General features: G+C 38.4%; 2 protein-coding genes across 2 annotated transcripts; one reads left to right on the forward strand and one right to left on the reverse strand.

Moving 5' to 3' along the window:
- Nucleotides 1-368: 368 nt before the first annotated feature.
- On the reverse strand, nt 369-11,371 carry LOC137295422 (retinol dehydrogenase 14-like). Its single transcript, XM_067826786.1, has 7 exons — nt 11,187-11,371; nt 9,540-9,658; nt 8,584-8,736; nt 7,653-7,757; nt 5,883-6,092; nt 4,817-5,024; nt 369-3,765 (listed from the first exon to the last, which is right to left on the reverse strand). The coding sequence occupies exons 1-7, from the start codon at nt 11,285-11,287 to the stop codon at nt 3,657-3,659; spliced, it is 1,005 nt and encodes a 334-aa protein (XP_067682887.1). The 5' UTR covers nt 11,288-11,371; the 3' UTR covers nt 369-3,656.
- LOC137295423 (retinol dehydrogenase 13-like) lies at nt 11,366-20,735 on the forward strand. Its single transcript, XM_067826787.1, has 8 exons — nt 11,366-11,575; nt 14,151-14,233; nt 15,642-15,760; nt 16,698-16,853; nt 17,418-17,522; nt 17,940-18,149; nt 19,389-19,596; nt 20,401-20,735. Exons 2-8 carry the CDS (start codon nt 14,154-14,156, stop codon nt 20,495-20,497), a joined length of 975 nt encoding a protein of 324 aa, XP_067682888.1. The 5' UTR covers nt 11,366-11,575; nt 14,151-14,153; the 3' UTR covers nt 20,498-20,735.
- The last annotated feature ends 1,637 nt before the right edge of the window (nt 20,736-22,372 follow it).

The following is a 22,372-nucleotide window of genomic DNA, read 5'->3' on the forward strand; positions in this document are numbered from 1 at the left end:
TTTGGACCCTTTGATATATTATACAGAAGTACATTCTTATGATCAATGAAGGCTAATGACTGATGTGTTACCCAGCAGTAATGTCACTGTGATGCTTGGAGTAAGAGTTGTAGAGAGATTTGTTTTGCGCCACACTCCACAATATTCCAACTATATATATATATATTAGCAAGCTTGGAGTAAGAGGCGAGCAAGTTTCAGCTGACGTACATGACAGGTCATTGTATGCCAGCTGCATAGATTGATGCTCATGATGTTGATCACTTACGTCAATTATCTACAGACTTTCACAATATGGCTGGAATATTGGTGTGTATGGTGTTGAATAAGGAAAGAAATCTGGGCTGGTGAACAGACAACATATGCAAGAAGTAAAAACAGCTGTTTATTACAAAAGTGTAAGCGTTGTACAAAATACATCCAACAGATCTGCATACTGCATAATCAATGCTCAAAAATGCAACAATGGTTTGTTGTAGAAACAGAAATAGCTATATGAACAAGTCCTACCTCTAACACACTGTATGGAGTGCCTTAACAAGTGAGTTGGTTTCACAGCTATCAGCTTACTGTGGAGGAAAGCCTGACTTGGTGAAAACATGCTTGCACAGCCATGGTGCTGCTAGACACAGAGAGAACCATTATGCAAACCAACGGTCACCAGATTTTGTCATCAGCATGATTTGAATGTGTATGCCTAATCACTGCACAGTTGATCACAGGGACTCTTTCACCATGTGAACTGAAGGTGATTTAACATGTGCGAGATGAATGATCGCTGACTGAAATTAATGTCCTGTTCTGGTCCATCTTCTCAAAGAATGCAGGATACAATGCTTTCTTGCAAGTTTTGTTTTACACAACTGTCGGCAAATCATGCAGATACAGCAACTTGTAGAAAATATAGGTTTGGCCTTGACAACCAATGGTTGAAAGCATGAGTATCAGTCCTAGACAACAATGACAGGTAGAATTAACACCTGGTTGTCATAAGTGAAACAATCTCATATATTGCAGGCAGTATATGCACACAGTATATTGTCATACCATGCACAAATGCATTAAAACTGACAAATAGAACTGAAGGTTCATCAAGAAATATATCTGAAATTTACCAAATAACCATATATATCTTAATTTTTATTTGTGATGACTTTGAATTGTATATCAAAACTGAAGGAAATATTTTTTTGAAAATGACATCCATGAACATATGTTCAAGATTTAGATAAAGTGATGAGTTGGCCCAAACTATTATCACAAGACCATACTGATGCAAGGCATTACAAATACAAAGATTCACTGGAAACTACTATAACAAAGAGTCTAGATGTCTATAAAATGTTCTTCTACGTATACTTGTAGTACTGGTTGGTGTCTACGAGGAGCATCCCATCACTTGACATTACAAGTTGTTTACGGATGATAACACAGTTATTAATAAAACAATGACCACGACATCTTGGCTTGTATAAACCATTCACCTTATCAAAAACGTGTTTGTTTCAGCAGTCACAACCATTTAGCAGAAGCAGACCCATAAGAGATTCACTGATCCAGCAATGCAGTGACGGAAGTGCAGTGACTAAAGGTGCAAAAGAACAGTGGGGAAACATTTCAAAAACCTGGCAAAAGTCTGGGTTATCCAAATTAAAGCTCGCTCATATGCAATGTAACAGATGATTTGTGTTTGTATGTTTTCTCACATAATCTTAACTTGTGATGCAAATCAAAAAGCGTCTTTTCAGTGCACAGAACCATTTCTGAAAGTGCCTCTGGTTTTAACCAGAATTTTCAATATAGCCAGAAGACCACAAAGTGCAGCAAGTGTAATGTCTGCAGGTTAATCTGGCTCAGAACTGCAGTCATTTTGATAAACCAAGCTCTGGATAAATATAAAGAACCTACCCAAATGCAGAGTCTTACTTCCATGAATGAATATGAGGATGGCATTGTATAAATACATTTAGTGCTGTGATAATAATAGCCTATATTTAAGTGAAGAAGTTACATTCACTTTAGTGCCAAGATCCCTTTGTACAATTGCATACATATTTACTGACATTCATTTCTCCATGAATTTCTGCCCTTCCTTCAAGATCATACAAATACCGTTACCATGACAATAACATTTCTGTATATACAAGTGTTTGAAAATACATGGAAAAACATACTTCCCATTAAAAGTTTGTTTCAGGCAACTGTGTAAATCTAAATTTTGCAAACTTTTCCATGCTTTTTAAAGGTTTTGTTTACACATGAAGTGGTACCAGTATATTGTAAAACAAATTCATAACGTTGAAAAGATTATTGTAATGAGTTCCATAAATCATCAAAATCCGTGAAAAACTGCAATTTCTTATCAAACCTTCACACTAAAACATAGCTGTTCACATGTATGATGTTTGCACATATACTTTTCAGTTTGATGCATGATTCTTGTGCAGTTCGTCTGCATGAGGTTTGCGGATGGTTCCCTCAAGTTAGAGAAATCAATGTTTGATCTAACCATTTATATATACGTAACATATAGTGAGTGTTGCCAGGAGTCTAAACTTTTCATGGGAAGTACAAAAAGAGGAATGAACTTGGATGTGAGAATGTGATGACAACTTCTACACAGGACGCATGGAATGCTGAGTTCTTGGAAGCAGAACAGTTAGAGCTGATACACAGAGTATGGAACAAATGCTTTTGGCAATTCTGGACATGATGCACACCCATCATTTAGAATCCACATAATTCATTAATGAAATAGTTACTATATGCACAGGAATCAAACAGTTACAGGACATACTATGGCAAGGTTATTGCTTTGTTTGAACCATCACAGAACATGTCTGACAAGAAACGTGGATCTATGTAGTCGAATGGAACTTATTACTACAAGCAATTTCTTCTTACGTCTCCTCTATGATATTCTGAGGACAAGATGTTTCACACAGCCTGAGCTTAATATATTTTGATGGACAGTCCAATAAATATAGTAACAGACAAAGAATACTTGTCATGAGTTTTGCGATTGATCATTAAACAGATGGGTGGGTCAGGGTTTTTATTTTTTTGCTCTATAAATACTGTCAGTCTAGTGTGTGACATTCTTAGATGACCCTCCCTATGTATTTGACCTTTTTTTCTTGATCCTCTCCAAAAATGTGAAAGCATTCCAAATGACTGTCATAATTTTTGTGCCCCTCCCTGACTCCAGTTGACACCCCCTTCTATAATAATAAGCCAATTTGTTGGAAAACTGCTGCAACAGAACTGATTCAATGGAATAATGTTTTCAGCCATTACTTTATACTGGTAGGTTGAAATAGAACTCCAACCCTTCTTCATCTTTGTCGCAAAAATTACTTGCTCAGGCCATGTGAATTAGACGTCAAGGACGATACCCTGTATAATTAGAATTCTAACCATTTTACTCTACAGTCTAAATAAGGAACTTGCAAGCTGATTCCTGGTTTCATTCAGGAACTGTTACAAGACTCTGTTCCACAATCATAATTCTACATTTTCAACGATTCCACAACCAGATAACAGGCACAATTCCTTCATCTTCCATTTGTTCCATATGAAAAAAAAATATTATAAATTCCACTTTTAAGTGAGATTTTCTTTTGATGTTTCAGTATCTGACTATAAAAAAAAAGTATTTATTTTGTCTTCTTCTCAAGACCTGTCCATTTCACTGACTCTTTGTATAATCTCTCTTGCAGCTCTTCATCCAAAGACTTGCCAGTCAGCTCACTCAAAGTGCAGTCTCTGAAAAACACAAGGCAAATGACAAAGATACTTTGCTTTGTTAGTGAAGAAGTACTGTGCCATTTTTTGTAGGCAAGTGTCCAAAGAATTTAGTTTTCTATTATTACTTTAAGACATAATCATGCATCTCCTGAAGATCTGGAATGTACAGATTTGAGATTGTGTTTAGCACATTTAGCACAAGGAATTCAGGATCATAATTCTGGATTAGTCAAAACTAAGGTTAGACATATCATTGTAAAATAGCTACTATACCAATCATTAGAATGAGGTGCACAAAAGATGCGTTTGTGAAAGGAGTGGGGGGAAGCATCCGTTGAACTGATCCACAACCTCCCCAAAGGGGGAACAGGTTTGAAAACTTCGTGCAAATGATTTTTGTGATCCTTGCAGTAATCACTTTCTACAAAATAATTCGGAAGCTTCATGTTTCTGCTCGAGCATTTATATACTAGTATCTTGTAAATAGGACTGTGAAAAAGTAGTAAACTATGCAGGTATCTGAATCTTATCAAATCACTCTCTATTGGGTAAACATATTATCCATAAAATATTCCTACACACAGAACTTAGGGTAGAAATTTACCTTTTGTAATTGTTTTTTTTATCGTTAAAAAAAAATCGGAGTGTTTTATTGGGTGGAGTATAGAAATTGTCAACCACACAATAGCAAATTGAACCTGTTCCAGTTGAGCGATAGTAGATTGACGCTTCACAGCAGTTAATCGCTTCATATACCCTCGTCACCTTTATGGTCAAATGGATTGCAACACTATTGAGAGTCACAGATTCAAATAACTGGTTGGCATTGTTCCTAAGTTTATCTCACAGTGCACTGCCACTAAGGTTACTCACCTATGACAGCTGTAAGGTAAGCAAAACTGGCTGGGTTCTAAAACCTTTCAAAGATATTCAAAGTCAAAATGGGTAAGAAGGACAAAGTCCTTGCAATATTCCATCAATATCACAGTGCAAGACACCAGAAATGGGCTTTACATATTGTCCAAGATTGAGAGACCTGCCTCAAGAAAGTATGAAACAGAATACTTACTTGTAGTATTTTCCAGACAAACCATCAACAGATTTTGAACAAGCCAAAAGGAGTGTGGTTTGAGCGCCATCTGATGGTGTCTTCATGAGGAACCACACAATGGGGGTGAAGCTTAAACGCAGGAAGGAATTGTTCTTGAAGGGGAGATGACGATGTCCATTAGTGTTGACAATTCCAGGATTGGCCACATTCACAATTACCTTGGTGTCTGCAATAAAGATAACATTTAATAGGAGTAAATAAACAAGAGTCATCAGAAGATAACATATCCCTCCACCCCTACCCCGACATATTTGACAGAGGAAATCACTTTACCGTTACTTTTTAGACTATGTTCAAATCATTTCCATGGGAATCATGAAAAATATAAATGCCAAAATACTGTAAATTGCTAAAAGCACCACTTTGGGATCTGACTCAAATTTTGTTGGAAAATTCTGAAGTTTCATGGAAAGTTAAAATGCTGTAACAGCATTACAGTAATCTGTAAACAGCAAAAGGCACCTCTTTGGGTTCTGTCTCATATATCTGTTAAGTTCTGTCATAAGAGATTGAATGGTTTTCTTTTGAGATCGTTTCAATGGAAACCGACAAGAATACTAGCCAAGCAAACCCCCCTGCCAATCTGTAATTATTCTTATTGAAAAGTATTGAACATTTATTTACTTATGCTACAGAAAGAAGCCCATTCTCCCTTGATGAGACAAAATCTGAATTATTTCCATGGAAACCAAGAAAAATAAAAAAAATCTTCAAATAGCTAAAGTACCACCACTCTCATGTATCAGATAAGTTCTTTTGAAAGACATTGAACGGTTTTAAAGTTGTGCTCTGGAAACAGAATGATTACAGACAGACGGAGGTGTCTACAATATCCTCAACATTGCTTGCCAGGGGGATAAAAATATTACTGCTGGTATCACTTGTTCAATGCTTACGCTAATACTCCATTCAGTTTAAAGATCTCCAATAGGAATTCAGCTCATTACAAAGAAAAGGAAACACTAATCAAGTGACTGAATGTTCTCACTGAAAAAACAGTGTAAACAAGTAATCACATAACTACCTTTAAGCCGATGTGCCAAGTGAAGTGTGTACAAGTTGACAGCCAGTTTACTCTGAGCATATGCCTGTCCCGGACTATAGTCCTCTGTCATGTTTATGTCATCGAAGTTGATCTCCCCGAGGTTACTCGCAGATGCGGAAGTGTTGACGATGCGACTTGAACCGGTGACCTTCAGGAGGTCCAGCAGTAACTCTGTCAGCAGGAATGTACCTGAATCCAGACAGCAAGATGTGGAAGATGATTTGATTATTTAATTTCAATGACTACAGTTTTGGTAACTGCCCCTAAGATGGGATTTGAACCACAAGCCTACTGATCCGAGGTCTCATGCCTTGTCCACATGACCAGGATGATATTCATGTAGTCAATGCGCCCGACTATCAGTGGGGATTTGTAACCCAAAAACAAACCCAAAAGCAATCATCTGTAAACTCTAGATTTCATTTCCCAGTGCTGATAATTTGTGGAACCAGTTGTCATAACTCAAGTGGAATTTTAAATAAAAATATGAATGACCAAAAAAGTCAGACTAAAATATACCCAGAAATAAGAAAATATGCCTGATGTTAAATATTTAAAGGTCATAAGTAACATACAGATTAATATAATTGTTTTGAAACCTGTGTGTTTACCTGTAACCTGTTTTATGATTACATTTCCTAAAATTGTTGGAAGCACATGTAAAATCACCACAACAAGCCTGCAACATCGTCAGAAATACACCTAGTTCAGTGAGAGTCGTCATGTCAACAAACAAGTATTATGTCAATGTTTGTATATTACAATCTCTCACCGTCAAATGCATAATTCTTATGAAAATTTTCACATTACTTTCAATGACAAAAGCATATTGTATAAGGATTTTTTCATACAATAAGATAACGCCATACATGCTTTAAGGAGTGGGGGTTATTTTTATCTCAGCACCACAATCATCATGCATGTTATGATTGGTTTGTTGTCTTTTTGCATATAAGAAGCATCGACAGGGGGACGAGTCTTCTTGGAGGTTACGGAAAGAGGCGAATGGTGATGAATGCCATCGACAATTTTGAGTTATGTCTCTTTCCTAATGTCCCTCCTACTGGCCAATAAAATTTGACCTCTCATATCACTGGCATTCACTTGAAGAAGGTCACATCCACTATGAACCAGTCAAGATGCAGAAATCAATAATAAAGATGTAGATATTGCAATAAACTAGGTTAATAAAAAACAATGGTTTCTTGGTTCCTCCAACGTATTATTATAAGTATCTTCAATGTGGTCCCACTTCACCTACATACCCATCCTCCACCAATGATCTGATAATTACATTACCTCCCTTGGCTGGCTTTTTATCCAATCAGGTGTCTATACTGGGAGGATGAGCATACCAGTCACAACTCACTTTTGCTTATGAAATTATCTAAATGATTAATCTTGGCAACACAATTCATGCAGAGGAACTCTGAAAGAGGTAGGAGTTCTTGCATATATATTTTTAAAGTTTCAGACCTGATAATTTGTCTGTATGATTTTCCCCAAATCTCCCAGTACAAACAAACCTTCACATCTTTGATGACACTGGTGAGCTCGAATGGCTACTGAGAGAATGCCGAGCTGGCAAAGAGAGGTAATAAAACTGTCAGTAGATGCAGCCAGGGTATAGTGGAGATTTATTTGAACGTATACCCTTGAGATATTGAGGATGTACTGAGCCATCCCATACCTCCTCTTCCCCCCCGAACACCACACAGTGTAAGCAGAAATATCAGAAATCATGTGTACCTAGGTAGTTGACACCAAACTGCACATCAAACTTGTCCTCTGTTAAAGCCTGGGGACTCATCATCACACCTGCATTGTTGATCAAAATGTCCAATTTCTTTTCCTCTGCAAAAAGAACCCAAAATGGTTAATCTAACTGAGGTATCACTTGGCACTGGATTCAAAATGCATCCTGATGTATCTCAACATTCTACATGATTTAGGTACATTGTGAACAGTCAATGACCCACATTAACATTTGATTAAATTTGCAAAGAGAACTTACCTTTGTGAATTTAGAATGCTATGGTGCACTGACATTATTAGAACCACAAATGACTAGTTTTACTATCACCAGCATCATATAAACACATTAATGTCATATTTTATCACAATATTGTATACAAGTCTCTCAAACACATGATGTAAGATGGAATAGTGAAATGGATAGTGTGTCAATGGTCTGTCAGTTGGTTGTACAGTGTTACAATGGTCTGTCACTGGGCTGAACAAAGTGACAACAGGTTGTCAGTCTGTGGGTTGTACAAGACTGCTATGGATTGTCAGTGGGTTGTACAAAGTTACTATGGATTGTCAGTGGGTTATACAAGGGTACTATGGATTGTCAGTGGGTTGTACAAGGCTACTATGTATTGTCAGTGGGTCATACAAGGCTGCTATGGATTGTCATTGGGTTGTTCAAAGTTACAATGGTCTGTCACTGGGTGTACAAGGTTACTATGGTCTGTCAGTGTTGTACAAAGTTTCAATGGTCTGTCAGTGGGTTGTACAAGGTTACAATGGGCTATATGCAGGTTGTACCAGATTATAATGGGTTATACTACATTCAGACCCAACACAGCAACAGTACACTGTCATTAACAAACTCTTTTTGAGGGTATAATAACAGTTACAGACAGATAACATGGTTTAGACATAGATTGTCTCTCACTCTTTTTGAAAGCTTCAACAAACTCCCTAATGGACTTGAAGGAGGCCAGGTCACACTTCATGACAGTCACCTCCTGCTTGTGGAGTGTCTTCATCTCCTCTGCAGCCGCCCGACCTAGAGCCTCATCCCGGCAGGTTATGGTCACCTTTGCACCTGCACAGACAACATGGACACTAGCTACATTACAATTTCCCATCACTTGGATCTAAGATGTGTATGTCATTTTCATACTCATTGACTCTGTCACTGAAATTTGCAAGTTGAAACCTTAATAATACCAGATGTGTCCTGATTTACATTAAATAACCAACCAGCTGAACTAGTGTTTTCCTTTTATTTAGTTTTAATATGATAAACCATACAACACAGGTATTTTTTAGGAGCACTTCAGTGTGAAATTAGCAATCTTGCATAACACTTCAAATCAAGAATTCAGGCTTGTCATCCATCTACGACACATTTAATTTCAAACCAATATGCTGACTTGCAATACTATGTTATACACATAAATTACATACTGACTATCCGGCACCTGGTGCTGAAGCAGATATCTCTAGGTAGTCCAATCCCCCAGTACTGGAGTCAGTGGTCACTTTTGTAAAAGTATGGTCAACACCATCTTTAACAAACTACACAAGCAAAGGAGTGCCCTGAAGTTCAGGTAAATGCATACAGACCAGATTGTAACCAGATCCTGGCACAACTGAAGGATACAACTCTGAACATTGAGAATATTTGTATCTGAGATACTGTGGCCTCAAGATTACGAAGGTGATGCAGCGTTTGTACACCAGGGCCTAGGTTTTCGAAGCTCTCTTAGCGCTAAGTTAGTCGTAAGTGCCATACATTAACATTACCTTAAGACTATCTCAGCTCTAAGAGAGCTTCGTAAATCTGGGCACAGACCTGCTTTAGTAACACAAGGTTTATGACCTCACAACATTGAGCTGACTTACCTCTCTTGGCCATATATAATGCTGTAGCATAGCCGATGCCTGAGGTGCCTCCAGTGATGATAACAACCTTTCCATCCAGTTTGACATCTTCCACAAACTGTGCACCACGCAACCACTGTCTGCAAATAGCATACATGTCATTGGGTCGCTATAGACATATACACATAAATAAAGGCATAATCTGCAATCACTGCAACTTATCTGACTTCTTCCATGAACCAAAGGTCAAAAGTAGTGAAATAAATAGCTTCAACAAGTCAACACATCCTTGTATAAACACAACTGACCACCACTGTCCTTCCCGCATATCCCCTTCTCACAACTAACCAAAATCACATTTCTCACAGCTGCAACCAAATTAGGGCATTAATAATTGAAAAGAATAAGCAAATGGATGTATGTAGTCAGCTATGAACAGTTGTCACACATAAATAATTATATATTTAATTATTTTATTTTGAGTGTATTTACACTATCAGAAATTGTACGACCAAATTGGAAGTTTTTGTCAGTGGATTTTTTTACACGCTTTGGGCACTCACACAGCGCGTTCAAAATTCATATGAAACCAACGTATGTGATGCTTTTTTTGTTGTTGTTGTAAGTTTTTAATCCAAATCCATCACAAAATATGGCACAATTCTATTTGTGATGAGCAACTGTACAGTTTGCATGTGTACCTTGCTCAACAAGCACTTGTGGCTCTGTTTTCACATTGGGACAAAAGAGTTCCTTCTGTTCCCCCATATTATTTCTACCGCAGATTAACAAAGGTAGCACTAAGTGGTTACACCCTATATATTATACTGAAGTTGGTATTTTTTAGTTATTTTTGTGATTCCTCTAGAAATTGTTGCATTAGGTTTTGTTAAGAATTCTAATAGATATCAGTTTATAAATATTATTTGTGAAGGGGGAGCGGGAGGAGCTCTTACCTTTGACACAACTACATTCCTAAAACTTTCAAGTTCTGCAATCACACATATAATTCTGACCTCCTTGTTTCTCGGGTTAAGGTACATGATTCACTGAACAGCTAAAAACAGAGTACTGCACTTTATCGAGTGCGCTTTTTCAGATTAAATAGCACTCCCTAATGATCGTAAAGGGTACCCGATCCTAACCCCAAGGTCTAACCTCAAAACCTAGCCCTAAGGATCATAGAGGGTGTCTAACCCTAACCGTAATGATTGCAAATGGTGCCTAACCCTAACCCAAACCCTGCCTGGACTGTAACGGGTCCTAACCCTAACCCCAAACCCTAAGGATCATTAAGGGTGGTGGCTTGAAGGTGCTGTGTCCTGTAAACTACATTCTAGTCGCTAAAAATAATTTGGAAAGTAATGCACTTTTTAAGATTACTTAGCGCTCCGACCCTAACCCCAAGCTCTAACCTCAAAACCTAAAGATCGTGGAGGGTGCCTAACCCCAACCCAAAACCCTGTGGATCGTGAAGGGTGCCCGACACTAAACCTAACGTTCGTAAAGGGTGCTGCGCCCGGTAAACTGCATTCTAGCCATAATATGCACCACTCTTAAAAAAATGAATGCAATCAACGCCCAACTCGATAACATGCATAATGCATGAGAATTTGCGATCGAAATTAGAACAATGGTTCATAAGTTTCGTCTATATTCGAACTATACCTTGCTGCATAAAATATTCCGACAGCAACACCGATGATAATTGGCCACCATGAGGAAAAAATCTTCTCTGGGTCTGGGAACGGCAGCTGTGGTGTGGACATGACGAAGGATGAATGGATCAGCACACCCTAATATGTACAACCGGTCCAGCACTTGTTTCGTGTTGAAGAGGGGGAGGTAACTCTAAGTTAACTAAATTCTCACGTTGACTTGTGTTGTGTGTAAATCCTTCGGAGAAGGTACATTTTAGTGTTTAGTTTTTGGTATTTATGTTTGCTGCAATAACGAACGACATGATCTAATTACAGCTGCGCTAATGTCAACAGATTGTGTTTGAAGGTCCTGTTCAGTCGGTCACACAGGCTTGAAGGAAAGGTTAAAGTCGGACGGTGAGTGGAGTTCACAAGTTCATGTTATGTCCTTCAGTCAGGGAGTCAACTTTGTAGCGTTCTAAAACAGTTCCTTCCATTTCCTCATGACTAATGACAGACTGTGTAGTACATGACTCACAGTAAAGATTTGCTACATGCGATCTTTCATTGTTGCGTCAGTTTACCTCAACAAATTTAACATTTTGCTTGAGGGATTTTAATTTTTATGGCTCGAAAATATGGTAATTTTCACAGTTTAAAGGGGCACTGATGCGGAGCAATTTCCGTGGACTGGTGTAAACTTTTGTTATTGTTTTTCTCCCGTGCGTACCCGGATGATATCCCAGAATTCGTGACTGGTTCGTGACCTCTGCTGCGCATTCCGTAAGCGCAATTGATAGTTTAATTATAGACAGATCAACTTAGGTGAAGTCATATTTACTTCATTACAAATGTATTATGAAAACAAATGAAACACTTAGAAGGTTAATCATCTGCCAGTGGTAGAAATGGTAAAAAACTATTAGGACGGAAAAATAACGAAGCCAATGTACGTCTCTATATTTTGTCTCATAACCCTAATTGGTTTATTGTCATATTTGTATGATTCTGAAAATTAATAAAAGAACACACGATCTGCTTATACTCATAGTAAATTTCTAAACATAACAGCAACATTTATACATTGTATAGATTGCCAATGTTGATCCTATTTCACACACATACGCGATCTAGTGTGTGTTTTCTGTCATACAGATTCTGCTGAATGCTACAACAAATAAATTAAAACAAAATGCAAATAATGAATGTAAAACAGACTAATTTTATAGCAACAATGTCAGGCTACTACCTTGTTCAGGAATGTATCCATCAATATCCACGTAAAAGAAATCGTATTCCATTCATCTGCAGTAAATAATCCTGCTCTGTGTCGCGTGTCTTACAACTGTCTCATTTGCGAAAAAGTAACACATCGTTTCACGTCTTTCGTTGGTGAAAACCAGATAAACCTCTCATTGGTCTCCCAAGATAGCACACCTGGCAACTAATTGTATGATGTCCACTATTCTAAGTAATTTAGTTAACCAATAATGAGCAATCAATCAACAATCAAGGGTGGTTAATTCTTTGAAGGGAGGATGTTGTTTTTGCACTCACTCTTTACGACAGGGTGTAGTCATCTACACACACTGCCTTTTGACAAATCCGCTAGAAGATAAAAGTAATTAATCAATCAGTGTGTTATCGGTTAATCCTTTGATCGATGTTTGTTTTTGTAACTCAGCTGATAAACCCTCTTGCATCACTTACATGCTCATATTACATAACATACAATACATTTGCCATTACAGACCTTAATTTATAATGTTGAGTATTTACTCCAGACAGGAGAAATGCCAAATGGGAACCTTTGTTGAGTAACCGAAGTGGTGCTACTACTAATTATACCTGTTATAAATTCATTAATTGACCATCCAGAGAATGATGACAAATAACACGTGTAGGTTTACACCATCAAACGCGAGTTACAGCAAGGAAGATGTAATCTCTGTGTCGCATGCAGCCTGAAAACACTAATGGGCCGAAACTGTTTTGAGGATACCAACGGAATTTCGTTACATAAGGAATACACACAGGCATTTGCTGTGTACTTGGGTAAATAGGTGAAATAAGGGGTTTTTTTACGTAAGAAAATTTTCAGATTTCTCTACCAAAGGCAAAGTCATCGTTTTTTGTTTACGAATTCAAATAAATCAACTGTGTGTTTTTATTATCATAAATAATAAACCATTGTAGCTACCATAGCTACCAAAATTTACGTATGATATTTGCTATCACAGCTGAACCAACACTCAAAACTACCTATATATATAAAGCTTTGAAATCTTCCGTACTGAAACAAATGGCTTGCTACGTGCCTGTAGACATCATATTTTCATGTAACATGATTAAATATCGAGGTTAAAAACACAGAAATAGGATCAAATTGGATCAGTAACTATACCATCCAAGCATCCGAAAAGAACTACACTGCTGGGATATTTGGTTACGATCAGACAAGGAATACCATGGATATTTTTGAACAAATGGCATATGATGGGCATCCGGCCTCCTGACTGTTAAGGTGAAGAAATTCTGCTAATATGGACAGGAGCCCAGTTCCTTTGTCCGTCACGGTCGAAGGAGCGGGCGCTGACCAATTTGCGGTTTGGTTTCGTAATTCGACCGTTGGCGAGAAACATTATTCGCTCCGCATCAGTGCCCCTTTAATAATGTTACCAGTGTGTCACCATGTGTCAAACAGGAGACTGCTTCTTGCACTATATAATCTATGTTATGATTACGACATTATGTTAATTGTCAATATATTATGACATTCTGCATGTTCAGTGAACCTGAAAATGTGGCTTTTTACTAGTTTTGCAAATGCAGTTACTACAAATGGGAGCCACAATGGTTATGATGCTCATGATATCAACCACTGGTTGAAATGGACTGTTATAAATGAGTTATGATGTTGCATAAGTGCTGGAGGAAATTATCAAAATAATTTTACTTTCTTGCACTAATCATGTTATGCTCTGTTTTGTAGACAATGGGGTCCTACAGTATGCCGAAGTATGCAGTTCCTTTAAGTGCCCTTGGTACTTTCATTGGAGGACTATATCTGTTGAAGTGAGTGCAAATACGTACAAGGGTAGATATAGTGAATCTAGTGAAGTTCTCAGTATTTCAAGATTATACCATGTTGTGTTGTATACAATGTTGTGTTGTATACAGTGATATGCTTTTTACATTGGTGTAGGGGAAGGGCCGGTTAGTTGAACCGTTTTTCACTTTCAACAATACTGAAGCTAAAATATAACCAGTACAATTCCTGTTTGTTGTGAAATGTGTTCATTAACTATTCAGGCAATTATGCTCTTAACATCTACCAAGTATATCAAATCAACTTCAAATCAACTTTATTCAAATATACTGAAAGGCCACAGGCCTATAGTACAAGCAATCAACTTCAAAACTTTAGATAAAAATCATTGTAAGTACAGCATACAGATACAACATGCCATAGCATATCTTATTCAGCGCATCACATGTTATGTAATTAGTTATGACAAATGGGTACCTACATGTAACTAATATTATGTTCTAACATATTCAGCTCTGAATTTCATTGCATAATACACAAACATTGCCAGGTTTTGAAGTATAATTTTGTTTCTATTACTCAATAGCGCAACAAATTTGTGTTGGTTTGCATGCACACTGTAGTATTTGTTGATATAAAGATTTCTCAATCGAGTATACACCGGGCATATTAAAAGAAAATGATATTCATCTTCAATGGCACACTGGTCACAAAGCTTGCAAATCCTATTCTCTCTATCAATCGCTCTAAATCTTCCACTCTCAATATATAAATTGTGCGAGGAACATCTAAATCTACTTAACGCCGTTCTAAACTTTTTGACATTAATAACTGACAGATACATTTCCTGGTCTAAATTATATTTAATCATTCTATAGTAAAGACATTTGCTCGAAAGAGACATGTTTTCAAACCATTCTTGCAAATACATATCTTTTAGTCTTCTCGTTAATTCTGAAATAAACAAGTTCTTAAAATCGACATATTGATTGTTCCAGACATATCCAAAGCCTTTTGAGAATAGAAATTTTCTAATTGCAGTAACCCAGTTAGTGTGGTCGTTTCTATCAAATAGTACCAACATATTGTAGCATTTTTTGGGTAAACATGTACTGTCGCAATTAGTTTAAAAAGGATGGTAAAATGGCTCAACTGACCCAAGGAGTGGGGATGCAGTGGTATGCTGTATACAGAGATGTGATGATGTGCTGCATAATGTGATGTGCTGTATACAATGGTTGGCCATACACAATGATGTGTTGTATGCAATACTGTTCTGTATGCAATATGTGGCATACAAAGATGTCCTGTATAGAGTGGTGTTCCTTACAGTCATATTTTGTACCCAGTGGTGTTCTGTATACAATTGTGTTCTGTTTACAACAATGTTCTGTATACAGTAATGTGCTGTATACAATGATATGCTGTATTTAGAGACTACATGGGAGGAGCAAAGTACACTGGCGAAGAGAGGTTGGCTGGACGGACTGTCGTCATCACTGGGGCCAACACTGGCATTGGGAAAGAAGTGGCTAGGGACTTGGCCCGGAGAGGTATGTGACACTGCTCGGGATGGAGATAATCTAATCATAATAAAATTGCTTATTCATATGTGTGCCTGATCCACCTTAGAAGACATGCGTGAGGCGCTACAGAGTCAAGCATGTACATATGTACAGAAGTGGTATTAGAGCACAGGGACTGTTGGAAGAAGTGTGTTTTGAGTTTGGACTGGAACAAGTCAGAATTAGTTTTGAGGTCATAATGAAGAGACTTTCAGAGAGTTGGGGTGAATAGGTGAAAGAGCGCTATCCAAAAGTTTTCAGTCTGAAGCTGGTACAAAGTGCACAATGAGCAGATCCTGACTTTTCGAATGAAGATTGAATGAACTGGAGTTTGATGACATGTTAATTAAGTGTTGGATAGTTGAGAGTTGTTTGTTTCTACCGTGGTCAGTTATTATTATGTCATGTGAACAGCTCACTCCACTAACTTCCAGACTGAAAAACTTAGTCCAGTATTGGTCAAAGTGTCAGACATTGTGAAAACAACCAAATATTATTATTTCGTTTTTACCACCTCCATGGGCTAGTGAGTGAGTGTTTAGTTTAACACCGCACTCAGCAATATGGCAGCTGTAAATAATGGAGTCTGGACCAGACAATCCAGTGATCAACAAACAGCATGAGCATCAATCAGCGCCATTGAGAATCGATGATCTGTCAACCAAGTCAGCAAGCCTGACCCTCAATCCCATTAGACGCCTCTTACGACAAGCATAGTTGCCTTTATTGCAAGCATGGGTTGCTGAAGGCCTATTCTACCCTGGACCTTCACGTGTCCCATGAGCTAGTGGATAGAGCAGCAGGTTGGCTGTTCAATAGTTGATGCCATCCCAAAAATGGTAAAATATGGTACTGTTTGTTAGACTATGTGATAACTTGTGATGATCGGGTTATAATTGTTCTTCTGCAATCATTTGTTTGGCAGGAGGTCGTGTCATCATGGCATGTCGGGACTTGGACAAGTGTGAGCGTGCCCGGGCAGAGATCGTGGTAGAGACGGCAAACCGTAACATCAAGTGTCAGTTGCTGGATCTTGCTTCAATCGGGTCAATCAAGGCATTTGCAAAGGCAGTCAATCAAAGTGAGGAAAAGTTTCTATTACCTTTGGGGTGTTCAGCTTGTAAGAGTAACAGTGTTTTTGTCATCCTATTATATGTAACAATGTGAAATGTTGTAATTACAGTATTCCATTCCTTTGATGAGTCAGGATCTGCTGATGTGTTAAATAACAAATTCATCATTATGAACCTTTATCTGCTACAGTCTCCTAGCTTTCTGATTGGTCCCATAAGTTTCTGACTTAATGCTGGTAGTATTGGTAGTGGATGACCACGCTTGTGAATATCTGTGTTTGAAATGCAACCCATTCCTGTCATAAAAGGAGACGAACGAATTTGGTGGTTAGGCTTCCTGTCATTGTATTCCTATTGCATAGATCAGTGCTCATGGTATGATCACTGGATCATTCGGTCAAGACTTGATTATTTCTAATCAGCTTTATTTGCTTGGGAATATTGATGAGTGATGTCTTGTACAACAGTGGAACAAATAACACCTATGAACTTTTTCATGAAAAGAAAAGGATTATAATATGAATTGTCTGTCCTGTGTCATATGTCTAACAAACATTAATGAATTTATTCAGATGAAAAGCGTCTGGACATCCTAATCAACAATGCTGGTATCATGAGGTGTCCGAAACTGCTGACCGAAGACGGGTTTGAGATGCAGTTAGGTGTCAACCATCTAGGTATGTTTCAAATGCACTTTACCATTTCGTGTTAGCCATGAACATGATCTAGAAAGGTTTCTAATGCCGTGGGTAGCCTAGTTAAAGTGTCCATTCATTTGCTTAAGACTGGGCTCAATTCTACACATCAGTGCAATGTGTTATGCCCATTTTTGGTGTCCCCAGCCTTGATATTGCTGGACTGTTGCCAAAAGCAATGTAAACCATACTTCCTCACCTCCTCTAATCCATCTGACTGGAGTAAACTTTTCAGGAAGGGTGAGTCCTTTTCCATTTTGACATGCAGATCTCTGTTGAAAATCCAAGTAGGTTTGTGGAGTGGATTATAATAAACCATCCCAGTAGGTAGAGTTGAAGTTTGTATAAACTTTTTCTGTATTTGCCTTTATTTGAGTGACATGTTTTGTCAACAATCAGGACACTTTCTTCTAACTCATCTGCTGCTGGACAAGCTCAAGGCGTCTGCTCCAAGTCGAATCATCAATGTATCAAGTCTGGCCCACAGTAGGGGCAGAATCAACTTTGAGGACTTAAATAGTGCAACCACTTATAACCCTGCTGCAGCCTATGAACAGAGCAAGCTTGCCAATGTCTTATTTACCTTGGAATTGGCAAAACGATTGAAAGGTATGGAAATCAGTTCTTAGTTCTTGCTGCCAGTACACAATTATCTGAGGTGAGTGAGTGAGTTTTAGTTTTATGCCGCTTTTTAGCAATATTCCAGCAATATCACGGGGGGGGGAGGCACCAGAAACAATGATCTGAAGACATCAGATTATTGAAATGTCATAATGACTTTTAGCATTGAACAGTAAAGTGACCAACATGAGCTGACATTAGCCAATCAGAGAGCAGCCTTCTCTAGCCTCCTGACACGTTTGGCACTGGCAACCTCTGTTCCAATCAACACTTTGAAAAAGTAATAATTGATAAGGCCTTGGTAATTGTCACACGCTTAGAAAACTAGAAACCTCTTCCCCAGTGCGATGCGCAAATGTTTCATCTAGAAAGTACTAAGTCATGTAATGGCTTGTTGTCCATAGCCTTTGTTGACAGACAACTAACCTTTAGATTCTTGTGTGTTCCATCAACACATGTCCTCGGCAGATGTATCAGAACAGAGGTTCGTTGAGAGAGATGACAATTAACCTCTATGGTAAGAGAATGTGCCATAGAGTCTTTGCCATCAGCCGACATTCCATAAGTATAATTCATTCTGAATCATGAGATGTGTCTAGATATTTTTCATTTCGAAACAATGTTGCTGATTGCACATCTAAATCTGATGTCAACCAATCACGAATCCTGAACACTTGCATCGTGAAAGGGTTGTATTAGAACAAATGTTTGTAGGAAGATATGACAAGTAACCTCTGTGGGAAGAGAATGTATGGCAGTAATTTGGAAAGTGTTTTGAGTTTCACTTATTTAACCCTGCAGAGCAAAAGACGATGATTCATTCATACAGCCCTGAATATTGTTAAGCTGTCTCAAGCTTGCATGATAAGAAAACTCATACAAACTGTCCCTTTCTTGATAATGGTATGATTTGTTTGTCATTCTGACGTGACTTAAAATGAGATGTCTGTAGATCTTTGTGATGCAGTAGCAAGAACTGAGATCTGCTTCTACTAAAATTGGTACCAGTTACACCAGCTTCCTTCAAATGTGTTATAGATACATTTGAGCTTCAGTTCATCTAGTTTGGACTTATTTGCATCAGCTTAATAGTTTCTTCTTGGTAGCTTCAATTTGTGAAGCAGATGTGCTTCTATTTTGAAAGCATATGTTTATCTGAGAATCAGTTAGCAGATGATTTCTTCACATCATTTGTAAAATGTTTAAGCCAGATCTGGTTTTTGACAGACACTGGTGTAACTTGTAACGCTGTCAACCCGGGGCTTGTGAAGACAGAGATTGGACGGCACCTGAGTGTCACCAAGTCGTACATCTCCAGCTTCTTGTTGTTCCCCTTCCTGTGGCTGATGTTGAAGACACCGCGGCAGGGAGCTCAGACGACATTGTACGCAGCATTAGATCCAAATCTGGCCAAGGTCACCGGGAAATATTTGAGGTAGTCTATTCCAGTACATACTGCAGTTATACTATCAGATAACATTACACACTAAGCAAAGGACTAGGGACCTGTCCTCTAAGGAGAGCAGCCCAGGGGACAAGGGCGTATGGACAAAAGAGTCCTTGAGGGAAAGTTCTCATTCGTTCCACTCAGCATCAAAGCAAGAGAGAGAAGAGCAAATCATGAGATAGGATAAGGATATAAATATACAATTAATAGTTTATATTTCCAATTTTGGACAATTCATGTTTCGTGCGGTTTAAGGATACATGCACTGATGTACATGATTGATGTACATGAATATGTCTTCTGTGTCTATAGTATTATATTGAATCCACTGGAAATCAATCAGTGTCATATTCTGTTAATGTTTTCTTGAAACTCATCTCACTCTCAGTAATTGTCTGAAATGTCCTTTCAACTGGGGTCATTTTGATGGTCATGTTATAGATAAAATTACTAGTCTGTGAGCAGCTTCAAAAGGCAGCTCTGAATGGATGTTTCAATCCACATTTTGTATTCTGTGTTGAATAAATAATACCAGCAATCAAATACTGATCAGTACAAAACCACATTAAGTCCAAGCCTTGGCCTAGTAAGTCTTAGAACAAAGACTATGGTAAGTCCACGTCAAAGCACCAATGATGGTCACAAGTCTACTATTTTTTATGCCAGCAGGTGCTAGTGATCTTAAAGCTGCAGGAGAAAATTACCCAGTAGAAGATTTTTTCATTTAGTCCTGAAAATGAACCTTACTAAAATATATTATTGCTAGATGTTGATCCTGTGCTCCTATTGCAGTGACTGTGAGGAACAAGCCTTGTCAGAGAAGGTTCTTGATGAAGCGGTTGTGAAGAGGTTGTGGGCAATCAGTGAGAAATGGACTCGGATCACATGACATTTTGTGTTATTTATTATTATGACATTGAAAGTAATTGCTGGAGTACGGAGAACTCTGTAAATATTATCCCTGTGGACATGACCTCTCATTTCATACACAGAATGATGGGGTTTGTTTCAGATTTGAGAGGACAGGGTTGTACACTTTCATGCAGTCACATGTATTTGTATTTTTGTGTAGATGTCTGGATATGTTTCATGGTGGTGTGACAGTCTGAGTAAACTTATTCTCAGTACTTTTCGTTACATTCCTCTACTGAGTCTAACAAAACCTTATGGGAGGTTGCGTCAGGTAACCTTTGAGATTGACTAATCAGAACACAGCTTACCAAATCGCGAAAGTGCACATTCCCACATACCTTTTGAACTTTTTATCTCGAAAAGGTTCATACCCGAACGATTCGGAATGCTATTTAGCGTATGCTCGCTTCCGGGTGATGCACACAGCGTACGTACAACCAGGACAACGCGGAGTAAACAGTCGGACCCAGAGGCAGAACAAAAGCATATATAAATTGACATCATTATGTTATGGAGGCATTGACATAGAAACAAGGGGCGATAAGGCAAACAGTTTATAGCACATGGGCTAAAAGAGAGAAATTATGTCAACAAATACAACTTCAATCGCTTGTTATTTATTCATTAATAACATGAAAATGTGACAGTGAAAAATCAAAGATGTCTTCCCGACGATCCACTCGTCAACCACTTAGGAAACGGTAACGTGTGCCCCAATATTTATGGACTGAGTGAGTGAGTTTAGATTTACACTGCACTCAGCAATATTGCAGCAGCTGTATGACCAGACAATTCAGTGATCAACGTTATGAGCATTGATTTGCACGATTGCATGGGAACAGATGACATGTATCAACCAAGTAAGCGAGCCTGATAGACTAACAACTAGTCTCTAAAATGAACATATTTTACTGAAAAAAACGTTCATAGTGAAAAAAACTTAATATAATGAAATGGAGCCCTGAGACTTATTTCATTGAAGCTAAGAAATCTAGACTTGCCACGTTTTCTAGAGTTGCGTGGGCCTTCTTGGATATATTTACTTCAGGGTCTGTACGACAGACTACGAACCTGACCACTCGATCCCATTAGTCGCCACTTGAAGCAAGCATGGGCTACTGAAGATAATTCTAACCTGGGCCCTTATTCTCGAAACGTTCGTAGCCCTAAGAATTCGTAACTTTGATCGTAGCCAGTGTGCTTAATAGTTCGTAGGGCTAGAACGTTTCGAGACTAGCTCAACTGGAAACTTATGGTCCCGGCTTGTGGAAAACAGCAAGCCAGAACTGACGTTGATTGGCAATCATAAGCCAGGGCATTTGTTCATTGAAAAATGCGTACAAAGTGAAAGACCGGGGGGATGGCAAGCTTGAATAAAATAGCGTATCGAAAACCATGTTTGGTGGTGTTAAATGTGCGCTACTCTTTAGTAAATACATTTAGCATGCAAAACATGTTACTGTAGATTCTAACCTGGGCCCTTATTCTCGAAACGTTCGTAGCCCTAAGAATTCGTAACTTTGATCGTAGCCAGTGTGCTTAATAGTTCGTAGGGCTAGAACGTTTCGAGACTAGCTCAACTGGAAACTTATGGTCCCGGCTTGTGGAAAACAGCAAGCCAGAACTGACGTTGATTGGCAATCCCTGTAGGCCCCTGTTACACCATTAGAGTTATGAAGATAGGTGAGGTAGGCTGTCAGGTTAAATGGGAAGAAAATACCCCCCCACATGTGGCCTTCCTTTCACAAAGCAGTAAAGTGGTCGTTAGTCACTAAGGTAACCTTTGCACAATGTTAAAGAATGGGAGACTTAGTAAAGGTTGTTTCGTGAAATGAGCCCCATTCTCGCTATC

This window comes from Haliotis asinina, chromosome 8 (genome assembly GCF_037392515.1).
Source record: "Haliotis asinina isolate JCU_RB_2024 chromosome 8, JCU_Hal_asi_v2, whole genome shotgun sequence".
Classification (NCBI taxonomy): Eukaryota; Metazoa; Mollusca; class Gastropoda; order Lepetellida; family Haliotidae; genus Haliotis; species Haliotis asinina.

Bases quoted from the DNA above. Each gene is read 5' to 3' on its own strand.
- LOC137295422 (XM_067826786.1), bottom strand. From the start codon at position 11,287: ATGTCCACACCACAGCTGCCGTTCCCAGACCCAGAGAAGATTTTTTCC. The intron at 8,737-9,539 runs GTAAGTCAGCTC...TTGTCTGTGCAG, and splicing joins ATTATATATGGCCAAGAGAG to GTGCAAAGGTGACCATAACC. The intron at 5,025-5,882 runs GTAGTTATGTGA...TCTTTATTGCAG, and splicing joins CTTGGCACATCGGCTTAAAG to ACACCAAGGTAATTGTGAAT.
- LOC137295423 (XM_067826787.1), top strand. From the start codon at position 14,154: ATGGGGTCCTACAGTATGCCGAAGTATGCAGTTCCTTTAAGTGCCCTT. The intron at 16,854-17,417 runs GTGAGGAAAAGT...GAATTTATTCAG, and splicing joins TGCAAAGGCAGTCAATCAAA to ATGAAAAGCGTCTGGACATC. The intron at 18,150-19,388 runs GTATGGAAATCA...GGTTTTTGACAG, and splicing joins ATTGGCAAAACGATTGAAAG to ACACTGGTGTAACTTGTAAC.